At 51.2% G+C, this 21,704-nt stretch overlaps 1 protein-coding gene across 1 annotated transcript in view; it reads right to left on the bottom strand.

Annotated features, from left to right (window-relative positions):
* Positions 1 to 20,295, bottom strand: part of LOC115916115 (DNA polymerase delta catalytic subunit-like) — a gene marked incomplete at both ends in the record, with an annotated part of 29,866 nt that extends 9,571 nt beyond the window's left edge. Inside the window, 16 exon segments of the mRNA XM_030969813.1 lie at positions 1,044 to 1,150; positions 2,955 to 3,107; positions 5,103 to 5,278; positions 7,138 to 7,275; positions 10,085 to 10,159; positions 10,954 to 11,101; positions 12,958 to 13,071; positions 13,892 to 14,008; positions 14,322 to 14,439; positions 16,426 to 16,483; positions 16,895 to 16,972; positions 17,578 to 17,688; positions 18,326 to 18,381; positions 18,384 to 18,444; positions 18,724 to 18,828; positions 20,255 to 20,295. Coding sequence (XP_030825673.1) covers positions 1,044 to 1,150; positions 2,955 to 3,107; positions 5,103 to 5,278; positions 7,138 to 7,275; positions 10,085 to 10,159; positions 10,954 to 11,101; positions 12,958 to 13,071; positions 13,892 to 14,008; positions 14,322 to 14,439; positions 16,426 to 16,483; positions 16,895 to 16,972; positions 17,578 to 17,688; positions 18,326 to 18,381; positions 18,384 to 18,444; positions 18,724 to 18,828; positions 20,255 to 20,295 — 1,656 coding nt within the window.
* Between the last annotated feature and the right edge of the window lie 1,409 nt (positions 20,296 to 21,704).

The raw sequence follows: 21,704 nt of genomic DNA, 5'->3' as shown, positions 1-21,704 counted from the left end.
ATTTGGGATTTTTGGGCTGGAATTTGGGATTTTTGGGGAATTTTGGGGAGAATTTGGGATTTTTTGGAGGGGGGATTTTTGGGGGGGGAACAGGCAGAATTTGGGATTTTGGGGGGATTTTTGGGGGGATTTTTGGGGCAGAATTTGGGATTTTTGGGCTGGAATTTGGGATTTTGGGGGGATTTTTGGGCTGGAATTTGGGGATTTAGGGGGGATTTTTGGGGTGGAATTGGGGATTTTTGGGGCAGAATTGGGGATTTTTGGAGGGAAATTTTTAGGGGGATTTTTTGGGGCAGAATTTGGGATTTTTGGGCTGGAATTTGGGGATTTTGGGGGGATTTTTGGGCTGGAATTTGGGGATTTTGGGGGGATTTTTGGGGCAGAATTTGGGATTTTTGGAGGGAAATTTTTGGGGGATTTTTGGGGCAGAATTGGGGATTTTTGGGCTGGAATTTGGGGATTTTGGGGGTTATTTTTGGGCTGGAATTTGGGGATTTAGGGGGGATTTTTGGGGCAGAATTTGGGATTTTTGGGCTGGAATTTGGGATTTTTGGGGGGATTTTTGGGGTGGAATTTGGGGATTTTGGGGGGATTTTTGGGCAGAATTTGGGGATTTTGGGGGAAATTTTTGGGGATTTTTTGGGGGGGAATTTGGGGATTTTTGGGGTGGAATTTGGGGATTTAGGGGGGATTTTTGGGCTGGAATTTGGGGATTTTGGGGGGATTTTTGGGGCAGAATTTGGGATTTTTGGAGGGAAATTTTGGGGGATTTTTGGGGCAGAATTGGGGATTTTGGGCTGGCATTTTTTAGGGATTTTCGGGGATTTTTGGGCTGGGATTTTGGAGGGAAATTTTGGGGGGGATTTTTGGGGCAGAATTTGGGATTTTTGGGCTGGAATTTGGGGATTTTGGGGGGATTTTTGGGGCAGAATTTGGGATTTTTGGAGGGAAATTTTTAGGTGATTTTCGGGGCAGAATTTGGGATTTTTGGGGGGATTTTCGGGGCAGAATTTGGGATTTTTGGGTGGGATTTGGGCCCTCACTGACCTCGGAGCGGGTGTAGGCGGCCTGGCCCCACGCCCCGGTGACGATGACGTACGGCACCCGGTCCCCCAGGCCGGGGGCGCTGCCGGGGTCCCGGCGCCGCAGCCTGGGCGGGAAAACGCGGAAATCGGGAAAAAGCAAAAATCGGTCACAGAAACAGCAACGCTCGGCGGGAAATGAACAGAAACTCGGGGAAATGAACAGAAATTCAGCGGGGAAATGAACAGAAATTCAGTGGGGAAATGAACAGAAATTCTGGGGAAAATGAACAGAAATTCTGGGAAATGAACAGAAATTCTGGGAAATGAACAGAAATTCTGGGGAAAATGAACAGAAATTCTGGGGAAATGAACAGAAATTCTGGGAAATGAACAGAAATTCTGGGGAAATTCTGAAATTCTGGGGAAATGAACAGAAATTCTGGGGAAATTCTGAAATTCAGGGGGGAAATGAACAGAAATTCAGCAGGAAATGAACAGAAATTCTGGGAAATGAACAGAAATTTTGGGGAAATTCTGAAATTCTGGGGGGAAATGAACAGAAATTCTGGGGAAATTCCAAAATTTAGGGGGGAAATTCCGAAATTCAGCAGGGAAATGAACAGAAATTCTGGGAAATGAACAGAAATTCTGGGGAAATGAACAGAAATTCTGGGGAAATTCTGAAATTCAGGGGAAATGAACAGAAATTCTGGGAAAATTCCAAAATTTCAGTGGAAAATTCTGAAATTCTGGGGGAAAATGAACAGAAATTCTGGGAAAATTCACAAATTCAGGGGGGAAATGACCAGAAATTCAGGGGAAATGAACAGAAATTCTGGGAAATGAACAGAAATTCAGCGGGGAAATGAACAGAAATTCTGGGGAAATTCTGAAATTCTGGGGAAATGAACAGAAATTCAGCGGGAAATTCCAAAATTTAGGGGGGAAATGAACAGAAATTCAGTGGGAAATGAACAGAAACTCTGGGGGAAAATGAACAGAAATTCTGGGGAAATTCCAAAATTTCAGTGGAAAATTCTGAAATTCAGGGGGGAAATGACCAGAAATTCCTGGGGGAAATTCTGAAATTTAGAGGGGGGGAAAATCTAAATTTAGGGGGGTAAATTTGAATTTCAGGGAAAAAAAAAAATCCCCAAAATTTAGGGGGAAAGAAACCAAAATTCTGGGTGAGAATCTGAAATTTGGGGGGAAAAAAAAATCAAAATTCTGGGGGGAAAATCTGAAATTTAGGGGGAAAAAATTGAGCAGAATTGGGAAAAACCGCCAAAATTTCTGGGGAAAAAAAAAATCAAAATTCAGGGGGAAAAGTCCAAATTTAGGGGGAAAAAAATCCCCACAATTTAGGTGCAAAATCCGAAATATTTGGGGCAAAAAAATCAGGAAAAATGGTTCATTTTGGGGTGTTTTGGGGCTCTTTTTTTAGGGTTTTTGGGGTAAATTTGGGTTTTTTGGGGTTTTTCACCTCTCAGCCAGGGCCACGTGTGCCTGGGGGGCGCTGGTTGGGATTTGGGGCTGGTTTTGGGGTGGTTTTTAGGGTTTTTGGGGTTTCTGGGTGGGTTTTTAGGGTTTCTGGGGGTGATTTTTTTTGTTTTTTGGTTTTTTTGGGTGGATTTTCACCTCTCAGCCAGGGCCACGTGTGCCTGGAGGTGCTGGCTGCGATTTGGGGTCAGTTTTGGGGTTTTTGGGGTTTTCTGGGTGGGTTTTTAGGGTTCCTGGGGGTGATTTCTTTGGTTTTTGGGGTTTTTGGGGTTTTTCACCTCTCAGCCAGGGCCACGTGTGCCTGGGGGGCGCTGTAGGCGCTGGCTGGGATTTGGGGTCAGTTTTTAGGGGTTTTGGGGTTTCTGGGTGGGTTTTTAGGGTTTTTGGGGTGATTTTTTTGGTTTTTGGGGTTTTTTTGGGGTTTTTCACCTCTCAGCCAGGGCCACGTGTGCCTGGGGGGCGCTGTAGGCGCTGGCTGCCCGGGTCAGCTCCTTGGTGATGACGAGCTGGGAGATGTCGATGCGGTTGCAGAGCAGGTCTGAGATCACCTCCTGCGCGTGGGCCACGGCGCCCTGCGGGTCCCTGCAAAAAACGGGGGTCAGGGACCCCAAATCCGTCCTAAATCCACCCAAAATCCAGCCCAAAACCCGCCCAAAACTGACCCAACACTGGCTCCAAATCCAGCCCAAAACTGACCCCAAATCCGTCCTAAATCCACCCAAAATCCAGCCCAAAACCCGCCCAAAACTGACCCAACATTGGCCCCAAATCCAGCCCAAAACTGACCCCAAAATTAACCCAAAAGGAACCAAAACTGACCCCAAAACTGACCCCAAATCCGTCCTAAATCCACCCAAAATCCAGCCCAAAACCCGCCCAAAACTGACCCAACATTGGCTCCAAATCCAGCCCAAAACTGACCCCAAATCCGTCCTAAATCCACCCAAAATCCAGCCCAGAACCTGCCCAAATCTGACCCAACACTGGCTCCAAATCCAGCCCAAAACTGACCCCAAAACTGAACCAAAAGGAACCAAAACTGACCCCAAATCCATCCCAAACTGACCCCAAAACTGACCCAAACTGACCCCAAATCCAGCCCAAAACTGACCCCAAAAATCACCCCAAAATCACCCAAAACCGACCCAACATTGGCTCCAAATCCTGCCCAAAACTGACCCCAAACTGACCCCAAACTGATCCCAAATCCAGCCAAAAACTGACCCAAAATCCAACTCAAACTGACCTAAAATCTGACCCCAAACTGACCCCAAATCCATCCCAAAAGTGACCCCACAAGTGACCCCAAACTGACCCCAAATCCATCCCAAAGTGACCCCACAAGTGACCCCAAACTGACCCTAAATCCATCCCAAAGTGACCCCACAAGTGACCCCAAACTGACCCCAAATCCATCCCAAAGTGACCCAAAAATGATCCAGAACTGACACAAAATTCACCCCAAATCCATCCCCAAAACTGACCCCAACTCCACCTCCAACTGCCCCAAAACTGACCCCAAGCGGCCCCAAATTAACCCAAAACTGACCCCAAAGCTGATCCCAAAACTGACCCCAAAACTGACCCAATTTCCCCCATTTTTTGGCCATTATTTCCCTAGTTTTTCACCATTTTTGGTCATTTTTTCACCGTTTTTCACCGTTTTTTCCCGTTTTTTCAGGTCTCACCTGTGCAGCAGGATCCTCCTGAGGCAGCCGTGACCAGGTTGTCACTCAGGGGACACTTGTCCCAAATTGTCCCATTTTGTGCAGCAGGATCATTTCCCATTTTTTTGGTCGTTTTCTTTTTTTGGCGTTTTTCACCGCTTTTCTTTCACCGTTTTTCCCCGTTTTCTCAGGACCCACCTGTGCAGCAGGATCCTCCTGAGGCAGCCGTGACCAGGTTGTCACTCAGGGTAAAATTGCTCAATTTTTGGGTCATTTCCCCATTTTTCAGGGGACGTTTTGGTCATTTTTTTGGCCGTTTTTGGTCGTTCTTTCACCGTTTTCACCGTTTTTCACCGTTTTTCCCCGTTTCTCCAGGACCCACCTGTGCAGCAGGATCCTCCTGAGGCAGCAGTGACCAGGTTGTCACTCAGGGCACACTTGTCCCAAATTGTCCCATTTTTGGGCAATGTCCCCATTTTTTGGCCGTTTTTGGTCATTTTTTCACCGTTTTCCCCTTTTTTTCACCGTTTTTTCACCGTTTTTCCCGTTTTTCTCCAGGACCCACCTGTGCAGCAGGATCCTCCTGAGGCAGCCGTGACCAGGTTGTCACTCAGGGTAAAATTGCTCAATTTTTGGGCCATTTCCCCATTTTTGGCCGTTTTTTTTGGTCGTTTTTTCACCGTTTTTCACCGTTTTTTCACCGTTTTTCCCCGTTTCTCCAGGACCCACCTGTGCAGCAGGATCCTCCTGAGGCAGCAGTGACCAGGTTGTCACTCAGGGTAAAATTGCTCAATTTTTGGGCCATTTCCCCATTTTTGGCGGTTTTTGGTCATTTTTTGGCCGTTTTTGTCGATTCTTTCACCGTTTTTCACCGTTTTTCACCGTTTTTCCCCGTTTCTCCAGGACCCACCTGTGCAGCAGGATCCTCCTGAGGCAGGCCGTGACCAGGTTGGCGGCCAGGGGACAGTTGTCCCTCCTGACGGCCTCCAGCCCCTTGCAGTCCAGCTTGGGGGCGCCCCCGGAGCCCCCCGGGAAGCAGAGGCCGGCGTAGCGCTTCTTGCTGATCAGCAGGTAGGGCAGGTACACCTGCAGAACCAAAAATCACCTCAGATATCCCTGCCCCACAGCTCTCACATTTTCCCCCACCTTTTTAGATTTTTTTTTGTATTTTTTTTAGATTTTTCCCCCACATTTTTTAGCTGTTTTTAGCTATTTCTTATAATTACTTTAGATTTTTTCCCCAATTTTTTAGCTGGTTTTTACTATTTTTTAGCTATTTTTAGTAAATTTTTAGGGTTTTTTTTCTCCCCCATTTTTTCCCTTCTTTTTCAGCTATTTGTTAGATTTTTTTCTCCCATTTTTTTCTTATTTTTTTAGCTATTCTTCAGCATTTCCACCCCCACTTTTCTTTTTCTATTTTTTAGGTATTTTTTGCTATATTTAAGTGGTTTCTCTCCTCCACGAAAAACCCTAAATTTCCCCCCCAAACCCCCAAAATTTCCCCAAAAAAACCCAAAATTCTCCTTAAATAACCCAAAATTCTCTCAAACACCCCAGAATTCCCTCAACAAACCCCACATTTCCACTCAAACCTCTCCCTAAAAAACCCCAAAATCTCCCCCCAAATTCCCCCTAAAAATCCCAAATTCCTCCTAAAAACTCCAAAATTCCCTCCATACCCCAAAATCCCTCCCAAAAACCCAAATTTCCCCCAAAACCCCAAAATTCCCCCTCAAAACCCCCAAAATTCACTAAAAAAAAAACCAAAATCCCCCCAAAGTCCTCTGTAAGAACCAAAAATTCCTCCCAAAACCCCCAAATTCCACCCCAAATCCCAAAACTCCCCTGGAAAAACCCCAAATTTCCCCTTAAAACCACAAAATTCCCCCAAAACCCAAAATCCCCCTCAAAAACCCCCAAACTCCCCCTTAAAAATCCCAAAATCCCAAAAAACCCCCAAAATTCCCTCTAAAACAACCCCAAAATCCCCCTTAAAAATCCCAAAATCTCACCCAAAAAAACCCCAAAATCCCTCCCAGACCCTCAAAATTTCCCCAAAACACCAAATTCCCCCCAACTCCCCCCTAAAAACCAAAAATTCCCCCAAAATCCACCCAAAAAACCCCCAGATTTTCCCCAAAACTCCCCCCAAATTTTCCCCAAAACCCCCCCCAAAAACCCCCAAATTCCACCCCAAATCCCAAAACTCCCTGGAAAAACCCCAAATTTTTTTAAAACCACAAAATTCCCCCCAAAACCCAAAATCCCCCTCAAAAACCCCCAAACTCCCCCTTTTAAATTTTCCCAAAACCCCCAAAATTCCCTCTAAAACAACCCCCAAAATTTTTCCCCTTCAACAAAAATCCCAAAATCTCACCCAAAAACCCCAAAAATCCCTCCCAGACCCTCAAAATTTCCCCAAACACCAAATGCCCCCAAACTCCCCTAAAAACCAAAAATTCCCCCCAAAATCACCCAAAAAACCCCCAGATTTTCCCCAAAACTCCCCCCAAATTTTCCCCCCCAAAACCCTCTGTAAAACTCCCCCAAAAAACCCCCAAATTCCACCCCAAATCCCAAAACTCCCCTGGAAAAACCCCAAATTTCCCCTTAAAACCACAAAATTCCCCCAAAACCCAAAAATCCCCCTCAAAAACCCCCAAACTCCCCCTTAAAAATCCCAAAATCCCAAAACCCCCAAAATTCCCTCTAAAACAACCCCAAAATCCCCCTTAAAAATCCCAAAATCTCACCCAAAAACACCCCAAAATCCCTCCCAGACCCTCAAAATTTCCCCAAAACACCAAATTCCCCCCAAACTCCCCTCTAAAAACCAAAAATTCCCCCAAAATCCACCCAAAAAATCCCAAAATTTTCCCCGAAACCCCAAAACTCCCCCCAAATTTTCCCCAAAAGCCCCAAAAATGCCCGAATTTGGGGGGCACCTTCTCGAACTCGAGGCGGATGGGGCTGGGGAAGTGCCCGGACACCCAGGTGGCCCCGGCGCGGCCCAGAGCGGCAGCCTCGGGCACCGAGGGCACGGCCAGGCGGCACATCACCGAGTCCGTGTCCCCGTACACCACCTGGGGACACAAAATTTGGGGTTAGAAACCTAAAAAATGGGATCGGCGCCCTAAAAAACCCAAAAATCGCCATTGAAATGCACCCAAAAATGGCTGAAATAGACCCAAAAATGGATAAAATAGACCCAAAAACGGATAAAATAGACCCAAAAACGGCTGAAATAGACCCAAGAATGGCTGAAATAGACCCAAAAATGGCTAAAATAGACCCAAGAATGGCACTGAGGGCACGCTCAGGTGACATCACCGAGTCCGTGTCCCCGTGCGTCACCTGGGGACACAAAATTTGGGGTTAGAAACGCAAGAATTGGGATCAGCGCCCTAAAAAACCCAAAAATCGCCATTGAAATGCACCCAAAAATGGCTAAAATAGACCCAAAAATGGCTGAAATAGACCCAAAAATGGCTGAAATAGACCCAAAAATGGCTGAAATAGACCCAAAAATGGATAAAATAGACCCAAAAATGGCACCGAGGGCACCCCAGGTGACATCACCGAGTCCGTGTCCCCGTGCACCACCTGGGGACACAAAATTTGGGGTTAGAAACCTAAAAATTGGGATCAGCGCCCTAAAAAACCCAAAAATCGCCATTGAAATGCACCCAAAAATGGCTGAAATAGACCCAAAAATGGCTGAAATAGACCCAAAAATGGCACTGAGGGCACGGCCAGGCGGCACATCACCGAGTCCGTGTCCCCGTACACCACCTGGGGGGGAAAATTTGGGGTTAGAAACCTAAAAAATGGGATCAGCGCCCTAAAAAACCCAAAAATCACCATTGAAATGCACCCAAAAATGGCTGAAATAGACCCAAGAATGGATAAAATAGACCCAAAAATGGATAAAATAGACCCAAAAATGGCTGAAATAGACCCAAAAATGGATAAAATAGACCCAAAAATGGCTGAAATAGACCCAAAAATGGCTGAAATAGACCCAAAAATGGCACTGAGGGAACGGCCAGGTGACATCACCGAGTCCGTGTCCCCGTGCACCACCTGGGGGGGAAAATTTGGGGTTAGAAATGCAAAAATTGGGATTGGTGCCCTAAAAAACCCAAAAATCGCCATTGAAATGCACCCAAAAATGGCTGAAATAGACCCAAAAATGGCTGAAATAGACCCAAAAACGGATAAAATAGACCCAAAAATGGCTAAAATAGACCCAAGAATGGCACTGAGGGCACGCCAGGTGACATCACCGAGTCCGTGTCCCCGTGCACCACCTGGGGGGGAAAATTTGGGGTTAGAAAAAACAAAAATAGGGATTGGTGCCCTCAAAAATGGAAAAATCGCCATTGAAATGCACCCAAAAATGGCTGAAATAGACCCAAAAATGGCTGAAATAGACCCAAAAACGGATAAAATAGACCCAAAAATGGCTAAAATAGACCCAAGAATGGCACCCAGGGCACGGCCAGGTGACATCACCCGAGTCCGTGTCCCCGTGCACCACCTGGGGGGGAAAATCTGGGGTTAGAAACCTAAAAAATGGGATCGGCGCCCTAAAAAACCCAAAAATCGCCATTGAAATGCACCCAAAAATGGCTGAAATAGACCCAAAAATGGATAAAATAGACCCAAAAATGGCTGAAATAGACCCAAAAATGGCACTGAGGGCACCCCCAGGTGACATCACCGAGTCCGTGTCCCCGTACACCACCTGGGGGGGAAAATTTGGGGTTAGAAACCTAAAAAATGGGATCGGCGCCCTAAAAAACCCAAAAATCCCAGTTAAAATGCACCAAAAAATGGCTGAAATAGACCCAAAAATGGCTGAAATAGACCCAAAAATGGCTAAACTAGACCAAAAATGGCACTGAGGGCACGGCCAGGCGGCACATCACCGAGTCTGTGTCCCCGTACACCACCTGGGGGGGAAAATCTGGGGTTAGAAACCTAAAAAATGGGATTGGCGCCCTAAAAAACCCAAAAATCGCCGTTAAAATGCACCCCAGGTGTGCCCAGGTGCGTTACCTGTACCCAGGTGCGTTACCTGTGCCCAGGTGTGTCACCTGTGCCCAGGTGTGTTACCTGTGATGTGCCCAGGTGTGCCCAGGTGCGTTACCTGTGCCCAGGTGTGCCCCAGGTGTGCCCAGGTGTGTCACCTGTGCCCAGCTGTACCCAGGTGTGTTACCTGTGCCCAGGTGTGTTACCTGTGGTGTGCCCAGGTGCGTTACCTGTACCCAGGTGCGTTACCTGTGCCCAGGTGTGCCCCAGCTGTACCCAGGTGCGTTACCTGTGCCCAGGTGCATTACCTGTGCCCAGGTGTGCCCCAGGAGTGCCCAGGTGCGTTACCTGTACCCAGGTGCGTGACCTGTGCCCAGGTGTGTTACCTGTGATGTGCCCAGGTGTGCCCAGGTGCGTTACCTGTGCCCAGGTGCGTTACCTGTACCCAGGTGTGCCCCAGGAGTGCCCAGGTGCGTTACCTGTACCCAGGTGCGTGACCTGTGCCCAGGTGTGTTACCTGTGGTGTGCCCAGGTGTGCCCAGGTGCGTTACCTGTGCCCAGCTGTGCCCAGGTGTGTTACCTGTGCCCAGGTGTGCCCCAGCTGTACCCAGGTGCGTTACCTGTACCCAGGTGCGTTACCTGTGCCCAGGTGCGTTACCTGTACCCAGGTGTGTTACCTGTACCCAGGTGTGCCCCAGCTGTACCCAGGTGTGTTACCTGTGCCCAGGTGTGCCCAGGTGTGTTACCTGTACCCAGGTGTGCCCCAGCTGTACCCAGGTGCGTTACCTGTACCCAGGTGCGTTACCTGTGCCCAGGTGTGTTACCTGTGGTGTGCCCAGGTGTGCCCAGGTGCGTTACCTGCACATCGGGGTACTGGCTCTCCACCAGCTGTTTGGTTCTCTCGATCATCTGCCGCCCGAAGCCGGTGACGCTCTGCAGGGGAGGCTCAGGTGAGGCTCAGGTGAGGCTCAGGTGTGCTCACCCGTGCCCAGCTGTGCCCAGGTGTCCCTCAGGTGTGCCCAGGTGTCCCTCAGGTGTGCCCAGGTGTGCCCAAGTGTCCCTCAGGTGTGCCCAGGTGTCCCTCAGGTGTGCCCAGGTGTGCCAGGTGTGCCCGGGGCACCTCCCAGTCCAACTGAGGTGTTGGCCAGATGTGCCCAGGTGTCCCTCAGGTGTGCCTCAGTTGTGCCCAGGTGTGTTACCTGTGCCCAGGTGTGCCCAAACCCCTCCCAGGTGTGTTCCCTGTGCCCAGGTGTGTTCCCTGTGCCCAGGTGTGTTCCCTGTACCCAGGTGTGTTACCTGTGCCCCCCAGGTGTGTGCCCAGGTGTGTTAGCTGTGCTCAGGTGTGTGCTCAGGTGTGTGCCCAGGTGTGTTAGCTGTGCTCAGGTGTGTGCCCAGGTGTGTTCCCTGTACCCAGGTGTGTGCCCAGGTGTGTTACCCGTGCCCAGGTGTGTTAGCTGTGCTCAGGTGTGTGCTCAGGTGTGTGCCCAGGTGTGTTACCCGTGCCCAGGTGTGTTAGCTGTGCCCAGGTGTGTGCCCAGGTGCGCCCACGTGTCCCTCAGCTGTGCCCAAACCCCTCTCAGGTGTGCCCAGGTGTGTTCCCTGTGCCCAGGTGTGTTACCCATGCCCAGGTGTGTGCCCAGGTGTGTTACCTGTGCCCAGGTGTGTGCCCAGGTGTGTGCCCAGGTGTGTGCCCAGGTGTGTTACCTGTGCCCAGGTGCGTTGCTCACCTGCGATATCTCGAGGCAGGGCAGGCGCCCGGCCTGCGCCCCGGTGAAGCCGTAGACGCTGTTGGCGCTCACCTTGAGCGCGAGCTGCCGCCCGTCCAGCACCTGGCGCCGCTCGGGGTCCTGCTCCTCGGCCAGCGCCGCCTTCACCCTGCCAGGACCCGCAGGTGAGCTCACCTGGGCACAGGGGCAAAATCCCCAAAAATCCCCACCCCAAAATGGGCCCCCCAAAATAACCCAAATTTACCTGGCTCGGGTCCTGTGCTGCCTTTACCCTGCCAGGAAATGGGCAAAAAAAATCCCCACGGACCCAAAATCCACCCAAAATAACCCAAATTTACCTGGCACAGGTCCTGTGCTGCCTTTACCCTGCCAGGACCTGCAGGTGAGCTCACCTGGGCACAGGTGAGCTGAAATCCCCACCAAAATCCCAAAAATCCCCATGGGAATGGGCAAAAATCCACCCAAAATAACCCAAATTTACCTGGCTCGGGTCCTGTGCTGCCTTTACCCTGCCAGGACCCGCAGGTGAGCTCACCTGGGCACAGGTGAGCCAAAATCCCCACCAAAATCCCCACGGAAATCCCCAAAATCCACCCAAAATAACCCAAATTTACCTGGCACAGGTCCTGTGCTGCCTTTACCCTGCCAGGACCTGCAGGTGAGCTCACCTGGGCACACCTGAGCTCACCTGAGCAAAAATCCCCACAAAAATCCCCCCAAAATCCCCCCAAATGCTCCCCCAAAATTTCCCTCAGATTCTCCAAAATTTCACCAAACCTCCCTCCAAATTTTGCCCAAATTCCCCCCAAAATTCCCCAAACTTCCCATTAATTTCCCCAAACCTCTCCCCAAAATCCCCCCAAATCCCCTGGAAATCCTCCCCAAATTCTACCCCAAGATCCCCAAACTTCCCCCATAATTTCCCCCAAATCCCCCAAATCTCCCCAAATCCCCAAAATGCCTTAATTTATCCCCAAAATTCCCCCAAATCCTCTCCCAATTCCCCAAAACCCCCTTGGATTCCTCCCCAAATCCCCCCTAATTTCACCCAAAATCCCCCAAAAAGCCGTCCCAAATCCCCCAGATTTCCCTCAAAATTCCCCAAAATTCCCCCAAACCTCCCCCCAAATCCCCTTGAATTCTTCCCCAATTTCCCCCAACTTCCCCAAACTCCCCCCTAATTTCCCCCAAATTACCCAAATCCCTCAAATTCTCCCCAGATTCCCCAAAATTCCCAACTTCTCCCCAAACTCCCCCAATTTTCCCCCAGATTTCCCCCCAAAATTTCCCAAATTTCCCCCAAATCCCCTTGAATTCTCCCCCAATTTCCCTTGAATTTCCCCCTTAATTTCCCCCAAAATCCCCCAATTTCCCCCTCATTTCTCCCTAAATCTCCCCCCAAACGCCCAAAATCCCCCAGTTTCCCCCCAAATTGCCCAAAATCCCCCAGTTTCCCCCCAAATTGCCCAAAATCCCCCAGTTTCCCCCAAATTGCCCAAAATCCCCAATCCTCCAATTTCCCCCAAATTGCCCAAAATCCTCCAGTTTCCCCCCAAATTCCCCCAAATCCCCCAGTTTCCCCCAAATTGCCCAAAATCCCCCAGTTTCCCCAAATTGCCCCAAATCCCCCCCAAATCCCCCAGTTTCCCCCAAATTGCCCAAAATCCCCAGTTTCCCCCAAATTGCCCCAAATCCCCCAGTTTCCCCAAATTGCCCAAAAATCCCCCAAACACCCAAAATCCTCCAATTTCCCCCCAAATTGCCCAAAATCCCCCAGTTTCCCCCAAATTGCCCCAAATCCCCCAGTTTCCCCCCAAATTGCCCAAAATCCCCCAGTTTCCCCCCAAATTGCCCAAAATCCCCCAGTTTCCCCAAATTGCCCAAAATCCCCCAGTTTCCCCCCAAATTGCCCAAAATCCCCCAGTTTCCCCCCAAATTGCCCAAAATCCCCCAGTTTCCCCCCAAATTGCCCAAAATCCCCCAGTTTCCCCCCAAATTGCCCACCTGCTCCTGGCAGCCAGCAGCCCCTCCAGGACCCTGGGCAGGACCCCCCTGCGCACCCGGGGGGTCACAAAGAGCTGCCCGGTGGGGGTGCGGATGAAATCCTCGGGGCCCAGCCTGGAAAACCAGTACAAACCAGTACAAACCAGTAAAAACCAGTAAAAACCAGTAAACATCAAAATAAAAAACCAGTATGGACCAGTAAAAACCAGTAAAAACCCAGTAAAACCAGTATAAACCAGTACACACCAGTAAAACCAGTATGGACCAATAAACATCACTATAAACCAGTATAGACCAGTATGGACCCAGCTGCCCGGTGGGGGTGCGGATGAAATCCTCGGGGCCCAGCCTGGAAAACCAGTACAAACCAGTAAAACCAGTAAAAACCAGTATGGACCAGTATGGACCAGTATAAACCAGTATGGACCAATAAACATCAAAATAAATCACTATGGACCAGTATGGACCAGTATAGACCAGTATGGACCCAGCTGCCCGGTGGGGGTGCGGATGAAATCCTCGGGGCCCAGCCTGGAAAACCAGTACAAACCAGTACAAACCAGTAAAACCAGTAAAAACCAGTAAAACCAGTAAAACCAGTAAAAACCAGTAAAAACCAGTGAAAACCAGTATAAACCAATAAATACCACTATAAACCAGTAAAACCAGTAAAAAACCAGCAAAAAACCAGTAAAAATCCTCGGTGGAAAACCAGTACAAACCAGTAAAACCAGTACAAACCAGTAAAAACCATTAAAAAAACAGCAAAAAACCAGTAAAAAACCAGTAAAAACCAGTAAAAAACCAGTAAAAACCAGTAAAATACCAGTAAAAACCATTAAAAAAACAGCAAAAAAAAACAGTAAAAACCCAGTAAAAACCAGTAAAACAGACCAGTACAGACCAGTACAGACCAGTATAAACCAGTACAGACCCGTGTTTTTGGGGTCCCCCGGGGGGCAGCAGCGTGGTGTAGCACAGGTTGTGGGCGATCATGATCGATGGGTACAGAGAGGAGAAATCCAGGGTGGCGATGGGGACATCGTAGTACCTGGGCACAAAATTTGGGATTTTTGGGGGGATTTTGAGGGATTTTTGGGATTTTTTCAGATTTTTTGGGGGGTTTTTTTTGGTGGTTTTTTTAAGGATTTTTTGAGGTTTTTAAAAAATCCTTTTAGACGCTTTAATGGTGTTTTTAGAGGAGTTTTGGGTGTTTTCTTGTGAATTTTTGGGTTTTTTTTTTTTTGGAGGTTTTTTTTTTCAGGTTTTTTTGGGTTTATTTTTCAGGGTTTGTTCGGTGGTTTTGAAGAGTTTTTTGAGAAGGATTTGGGGAAGTTTTGGGGTTTTTTGAGCCCCTCACTCACCCTTTGAGGGGCTCAATCACCGTGGCCCCCTCAAAATCTTCTCCTCCCTCCGACTTCACCACCGGCAGCAGCAAATCCTCCTGCATGGCCTGGGTGGGCAAAAAACATCCCAAAATGTCTTAAATCCACCCCAAAAATATCCCAGAAAGCACACCCCGAAATCCCATAAAAATCCCATTAAAAAAAAAAACAAAAAACAAATGCCCAAAACTCACCTTAAAACCCCCCAAAAATCCCTCCCAAAAAATCCCTCAAAAATCCTATTTAAAAACACCCAAATCCACTAATACCCTTCAAAAAATCCCTGAAATCCCTTTTCCCAAAATTCATCCCAAAACAGCCCCAGGTGTCCCCAAATGTCCCCAAATCCTCTCACCTCCAGCTCTGTCACCATCAGCCATTTTCTCCCCTCACGTTTCCCGCCCTTTCTCCCTCACGTTTCTCACACTTTTCCCCTCGCATTTCTCTCCATTTCCCCCCCTCATGTTTCCTGCTGTTTTACTCTTAATTTCCTACATCTCCCCCTCACATTTCCCTCCATTCTTCCCTCACATTTACCACCCTTTTTCCCCTCACATTTTCTACCCTTTTCCCCTCACATTTCCCTCCATTTTTCCCTCAGGTTCGCTGCCATTTTCCCCTCACATTCACTGCCATTCTCCTCTCACATTTCCCTCCATTTTCCCCTCACATTTCCCACCATTTCCCCTTCACATTTCCCTCACATTTCTCTCCATTTTCCCCTCACATTTTCCCAATTTTCCCCTCACACTCACTGCCATTCTCCCCTCACATTTCCCTCCATATGCGCCGCCATTTTCCCCTCACGTTCGCCACCATTTTCTCCCTTCACCTTCCCCACCCTTTTCCCCTCACAGTCGCCACCATTCTCCCCTCACATTCACCACCATTTTCCTTTCACCTTTCCCTCCATTTTCCCCTTACATTTCCCTCTTTCCCCCTCACATTTCCTTCCATTTTCCCCTCACATTTCCCGCCCTTCTCCCCTCACATTCACCGCCATTTTCCCCTCACATTTCCCGCCCTTTTTCCCCCTCACCATTTTTCCCCTCACGCTTCCCTCCATTTTCCCCTAACATTTCCATTTTCTCCCCTCACATTTCCCACCATTTTCCCCTCCCATTTCCCTCCCTTTCCCCCTCACATTTCTCACCATTTTCCCCTCACGCTTCCCTCCATTTTTCCCTAACATTTCCCACCCTTTTCTCCCCTCACGTTTGCAGCCATTTTCCCCTCACATTTCCCACCATTTTCCCATCACATTTCCTCCTTTTTCCCCTCACATTTCTCTGTTTCCCCCTCACCTTTCCCTCCATTTCCCCCTAACATTTCCCTCCATTTTCCTCTCACATTTTCCACCCTTTTCCCCTCACATTTTCCATCCTTTTACCCTAACTTTTCTCATCATTTTCCCCTCACATTTCCTTCCATTTTCCCCTCACATTTCCCACCCTTTTCCATTTTCCCCTCCCATTTCCCGCCACTTTCCCCTCACATTTTCCACCATTTTCCCCTCACGTTTTCCACCATTTTCCCCTCACGTTTGCCGCCATTTTCCCCTCACATTTCCTTCCATTTTCCCCACACATTTCCCACCCTTTTCCCCTCCCATTTGCAGCCACTTTCCCCTCACATTTTCCACCATTTTCCCCTCACGTTCGCCGCCATTTTCCCCTCACATTTTCCACCATTTTCCCCTCACGGAGCGCGCCACCCCTCCCACCCACTTTCCCTGCATTTTCCACCATTTTCCCCTCCGTTCGCAGCCATTTTCCCCTCACGTTACCTCATTTTTTCCCTCCGTTCGCCGCCATTTTCCCCAGCGTTCCCAGCCTTTTCCCCTCACGTTAGCCGCCATTTTCCCAGCACGTTTGCGCCCTTCATGGCAGCCATTTTTCCCCTCACGTTCGGCGCCATTTTCCCCTCACCTCCCCCCCTCCTCCCTGAGGGGACAAACAGGTGACCCCATCGACACCTGCATTGGGGACATTGCCACCACCTTGACCTGCTGGCCGCGGGTGAGCAGGTAGCTGGACACCATCACCAGGGGATCACTGGGGTCACCAGCGTCATGGCTTCAGGCAGTACAGGGCCTTCAGGCAGTACAGGGCCAGCCGGCGCCGCGTCTGCGCGTCACCGTTCTGAGGGGACACAGGTGACATGGGGACACCATTGGGGACATTGGGGACACCATTGGGGACATGGGGACACCATTGGGGACACCATTGGGGACACCATTGGGGACATGGGGACACCATTGGGGACATTGGGGACACCATTGGGGACACTGGGGACACCATTGGGGACACGGGGACACCATTGGGGACACTGGGGACACCATTGGGGACACGGGGACACCATTGGGGACACCACTGGGGACACCATTGGGGACACCATTGGGGACACGGGGACACCATTGGGGACACCATTGGGGACACACCACCGTCCTTCAGGGGACACAGGTGACAGGGCCACCACTGGGGTCTCGCGGGACACCGTTCTGGGGAGGGGACACAGGTGACATGGGGACACCATTGGGGACACGGGGACACCATTGGGGACACCACTGGGGACACGGCGTCCTTCAGGCAGTACAGGGCCAGGCGGCGCCGCGTCTGCGCGTCACCATTCTGAGGGGACACAGGTGACATGGGGACACCACTGGGGACATTGGGGACACCATTGGGGACATGGGGACACCACTTGGGGACAGCGGAGACAGAGGTGAGCGAGGCTGGGACACCGCTCCAGGTGACCCAGGTGACATTTGGGGACACACCAAAAAATGTCACCATCTCTGTGATGATGCCAAAGTGCCATTTTGGGGCCATTTAGAGCCAATTTTTGGTCATTTTGGAGCCATTTTATGGCCGCACCTGTAACTCCAGGTAACCCAGGTGACCCAGGTGACATTTGGGGACACACCTGCAGCTCGGTGATGATACCATGAGGGACACAGGGGCCATTTTGGGGCCATTTAAAGCCATTTGGGGCGTTTTATGGCCACACCTGTAACTCTGGGTGGCACAGGTGACACACAGGTGACCCAGGTGACCCAGGTGACATTTGGGGACACACCTGCAGCTCGGTGATGATGCCATGAGGGACACAGGGGCCATTTTGGGGCCATTTAAAGCCATTTTGGGGCCGTTTTATGGCCACACCTGTAACTCTGGGTGGCACAGGTGACACACAGGTGCCCCCCAGGTGACCCAGGTGACATTTGGGGACACACCTGCAGCTCGGTGATGATGCCATGGGGCACGTCCTCCTTCTGCTCGTGCAGGAAATGGGCGCTGACGGCGTTCAGGGAGTACGAGCGCAGCTTGTGCTCCCTCAGCAGCACCTGGGGGAACCCAAAAACTCACCTGGCCGGCCCAAAGCCATCCCCAGATGACCCCAAACCACTCCCAGGTGTGCCCAGGTGTACCCAGGTGTGTCCCAGGTGTGTCCCAGGTGTACCCAGGTGTGTCCCAGGTGTGCCCAGGTGTACCCAGGTGTGTCCCAGGTGTGTCCCCAGGTGTGTCCCAGGTGTGCCCAGGTGAGTCCCAGGTGTGTCCCAGGTGTGTCCCAGGTGTGCCCAGCTGTACCCAGCTGTGCCCAGGTGTGCCCAAGTGTGTCCCAGGTGTGTCCCAGGTGTGTCCCAGGTGTGCCCAGGTGTGTCCCAGGTGTGCCCAGGTGTGTCCCAGGTGTGCCCAGGTGTGTCCCAGGTGTGCCCAGGTGTGTCCCAGGTGTGTCCCAGGTGTACCCAGGTGTGTCCCAGGTGTGTCCCAGGTGTGTCCCAGGTGTGCCCAGGTGTACCCAGGTGTACCCAGGTGTGCCCAGGTGTGTCCCAGGTGTGCCCAGGTGTGTCCAGGTGTGTCCCAGGTGTACCCAGGTGTGTCCCAGGTGTGTCCAGGTGTGCCCAGGTGTGTCCCAGGTGTACCCAGCTGTGCCCCGCTGTGCCCAGGTGTGTCCCAGCTGTGCCCAGGCGTGTCCCTCACCTGCAGCATGTCCACGGTGACCCTGCCAGGTGTGGTCACCACCTTGCCCTCCCTGGGGGGCTTGGGGACACCACCTGCGGGGACCCCCTGACCCGGCCCAGGTACGGGAACGACGACACCTGGGACAGGTGAGGGACGGGTGAGGGACAGGGGAGGGGCAGGGGAGGGGTTTGGGGACACCTGGAAGGGGTTTGGGGACACCTGAGGGACAGGTGAGGGGCTGGGGACACCTGGGGGACAGGTAAGGAACAGGGGAGGGACACATGAGGGGTTTGGGGACACCTGGGACACACCTGGGGACACAGGTGAGCAACAGGTGAGACAGGTGAAGGGTTTGGGGACACCTGGGAGGGGTTTGGGGACACCTGGGGGTCCCAGGTGACTCAGGTGAGGCTCACCTGCAGCACCTGAGCTCTCTGGATCAGGTAGGGCAGGTCGAAGTTGTGGATGTTGTAGCCCGTCACGATGTCGGGGTCCACGATGCGAACAAACTCTGCAAACGACTGGGGGGGGGAGGGGTCACGCTCACCTGGGACCCCCAAATTCCCAAAATCCCCGTTTTTCACCCCAAAACCTCCACCTGCAGCAGGTCCTTCTCGCAGTCGAAGCTCCTGACGGTGCCTCCAAAACCACCCCTGAAACCCTCTCAAAACTGCCCCAAAACCTCCCAAAATCCCCCCAAACCCTTCCTGGACTCCCCAAATTCCCAAAAACCCCAAAATTCGGGTTTTTCACCCCAAAACCCCACCTGCAGCAGGTCCTTCTCGCAGTCGAAGCTCCTGACGGTGCCTCCAAAACCACACCCAAAACCCTCTCAAAACTGCCCCAAACTGCCCCAAAACCTCCCAAAATTCCCCAAACCCTTCCTGGACTCCCCAAATTCCCAAAACCCCAAAATTTGGGTTTTTCACCCCAAAACCCCCACCTGCAGCAGGTCCTTCTCTGCAGTCGAAAGCTCCCCTGAGAACCCCCAAACTTCCCTCAAATCCCCAAACTCCCCAAAATTTCAGCCAAACCCTCCCAAACACCCTCAAATTTTTTAAAACCCCCAAAATCCCCCCAAAACCCACCTGCAGCAGGTCCTTCTTGCTGTCCCGACCCTGACCCTCCAAAACCACCCCTGAAACCCTCTCAAAACTGCCCCAAACTCCCCCAAATTTCAGTCAAACCCTTCCTGGACTCCCCAAATTCCCAAAAACCCCAAAATCCCGGTTTTTCACCCCAAAACCTCCACCTGCAGCAGGTCCTTCTCGCAGTCGAAGCTCCTGACGGTGCCTCCAAAACCACCCCCAAAACCCCCTCAAAACTGCCCCAAACCCTCCCAAAATCCCCCCAAACCCTTCCTGGACTCCCCAAATTCCCAAAAACCCCAAAATCCCCGTTTTTCACCCCAAAACCCCACCTGCAGCAGGTCCTTCTCTTGGTCAAGCTCCTGACGGTGGCTCCAAAACCACACCCAAAACCCTCTCCAAACCCTCTCAAAACTGCCCCAAAACCTCCCAAAATCCCCCCAAACCCTTCCTGGACTCCCCAAATTCCCAAAAACCCCAAAATTCGGGTTTTTCACCCCAAAACCCCCACCTGCAGCAGGTCCTTCTCGCAGTCGAAGCTCCTGACGGTGGCTCCAAAGCCACCCCTGAGAACCCCCAAACTTCCCTCAAAATCCCCCCAAACTCCCCCAAATTTCAGCCAAACCACTCCCAAACACCCTCAAATTTTTAAAAACCCCAAAATTCGGGTTTTTCACCCCAAAACCCCACCTGCAGCAGGTCCTTCTTGCTGTCGAAGCTCCTGACGGTGCCTCCAAAACCACCCCTGAAACCCTCTCAAAACTGCCCCAAACTCCCCCCAAATTTCCCCCAAACCCTTCCTGGACTCCCCAAATTCCCAAAAACCCCCCCAAATCCCGTTTTCACCCCAAACCTCCACCTGCAGCAGGTCCTTCTCGCTGTCGAAGCTCCTGACGGTGGCTCCAAAACCACACCCAAAACCCCCAAAAACTCCCCCAAAATCCCCCCCAAATTTCAGTCAAACCACTTCCCAAACACCCCAAATTCCCAAAAACCCCAAAATTCGGGTTTTTCACCCCAAAACCCCACCTGCAGCAGGTCCTTCTCGCTGTCGAAGCTCCTGACGGTGGCTGCAAATCCCCACAAATCCCAAAACCTCCCTTAAAACTCCCCCAAAACCCTCCCAAAATCCCCCCAAACCCTTCCTGGACTCCCCAAATTCCCAAAAACCCCAAAATCCCCGTTTTTCACCCCAAAGCCCCACCTGCAGCAGGTCCTTCTTGCTGTCGAAGCTCCTGACGGTGCCTCCAAAACCACACCCAAAACCCCCTCAAAACTGCCCCAAACCCCCAAAATTCCCCCCAAACCCTTCCTGGACTCCCAAATTCCCAAAACCCCCAAAATCCCCGTTTTTCACCCCAAACCCCACCTGCAGCAGGTCCTTCTCGCAGTCAAAGCTCCTGACGGTGGCTCCAAAACCACCCCTGAAACCCCCCCAAAACTGCCCCAAAACCTCCCAAAATCCCCCCAAACCCTTCTCCCAAACTCCCCAAATTTTTTAAAAACCCCAAAATTCGGGTTTTTCACCCCAAAACCCACCTGCAGCAGGTCCTTCTCGCAGTCGAAGCTCCTGACGGTGCCTCCAAAACCACACCCAAAACCCCCTCAAAACTGCCCCAAACCCCCCCAAATTTCAGTCAAACCCTTCCTAGACTCCCCAAATTCCCAAAAACCCCAAAATCCCCGTTTTTCACCCCAAAGCCCCCACCTGCAGGGTCCTTCTAGCTGTCGAAAGCTCCTGACGGTGGCTGCAAAGCCACCCTGAAACCCTCTCCAAAACTGCCCCAAACCCCCCCAAAATCCCCCCAAACCCTTCCTGGACTCCCAAACACCCCTCAAATTCCCCAAAATCCCCGTTTTTCACCCCAAAACCCCACCTGCAGCAGGTCCTTCTCGCTGTCGAAGCTCCTGACGGTGCCTCCAAAACCACCCCTGAAACCCTCTCAAAACTGCCCCAAACTGCCCCAAAACCTCCCAAAATCCCCCCAAACCCTTCCTGGACTCCCCAAATTCCCAAAAACCCCAAAATCCCGTTTTTCACCCCAAAACCCCCACCTGCAGCAGGTCCTTCTCGCTGTCGAAGCTCCTGACGGTGGCTGCAAATCCCCCCCTGAGAACCCCCAAACTTCCCTCAAAATCCCCCCAAACTCACCCCAAATTTCCCCAGACACTCCCAGAACCCCCCCAAATTTTTAAAACCCCAAAATCCCCTTTTTTCACCCCAAAACCCCCACCTGCAGCAGGTCCTTCTCGCAATCGAAGCTCCTGGCGGTGCCTCCAAAACCACCCTGAAACCCTCTCAAAACTGC

The sequence above is a fragment of the Camarhynchus parvulus genome, unplaced genomic scaffold (assembly GCF_901933205.1).
Source record: "Camarhynchus parvulus unplaced genomic scaffold, STF_HiC, whole genome shotgun sequence".
Lineage (NCBI taxonomy): Eukaryota > Metazoa > Chordata > Aves > Passeriformes > Thraupidae > Camarhynchus > Camarhynchus parvulus.
This window is presented reverse-complemented; position numbering and strand designations above follow the sequence as displayed.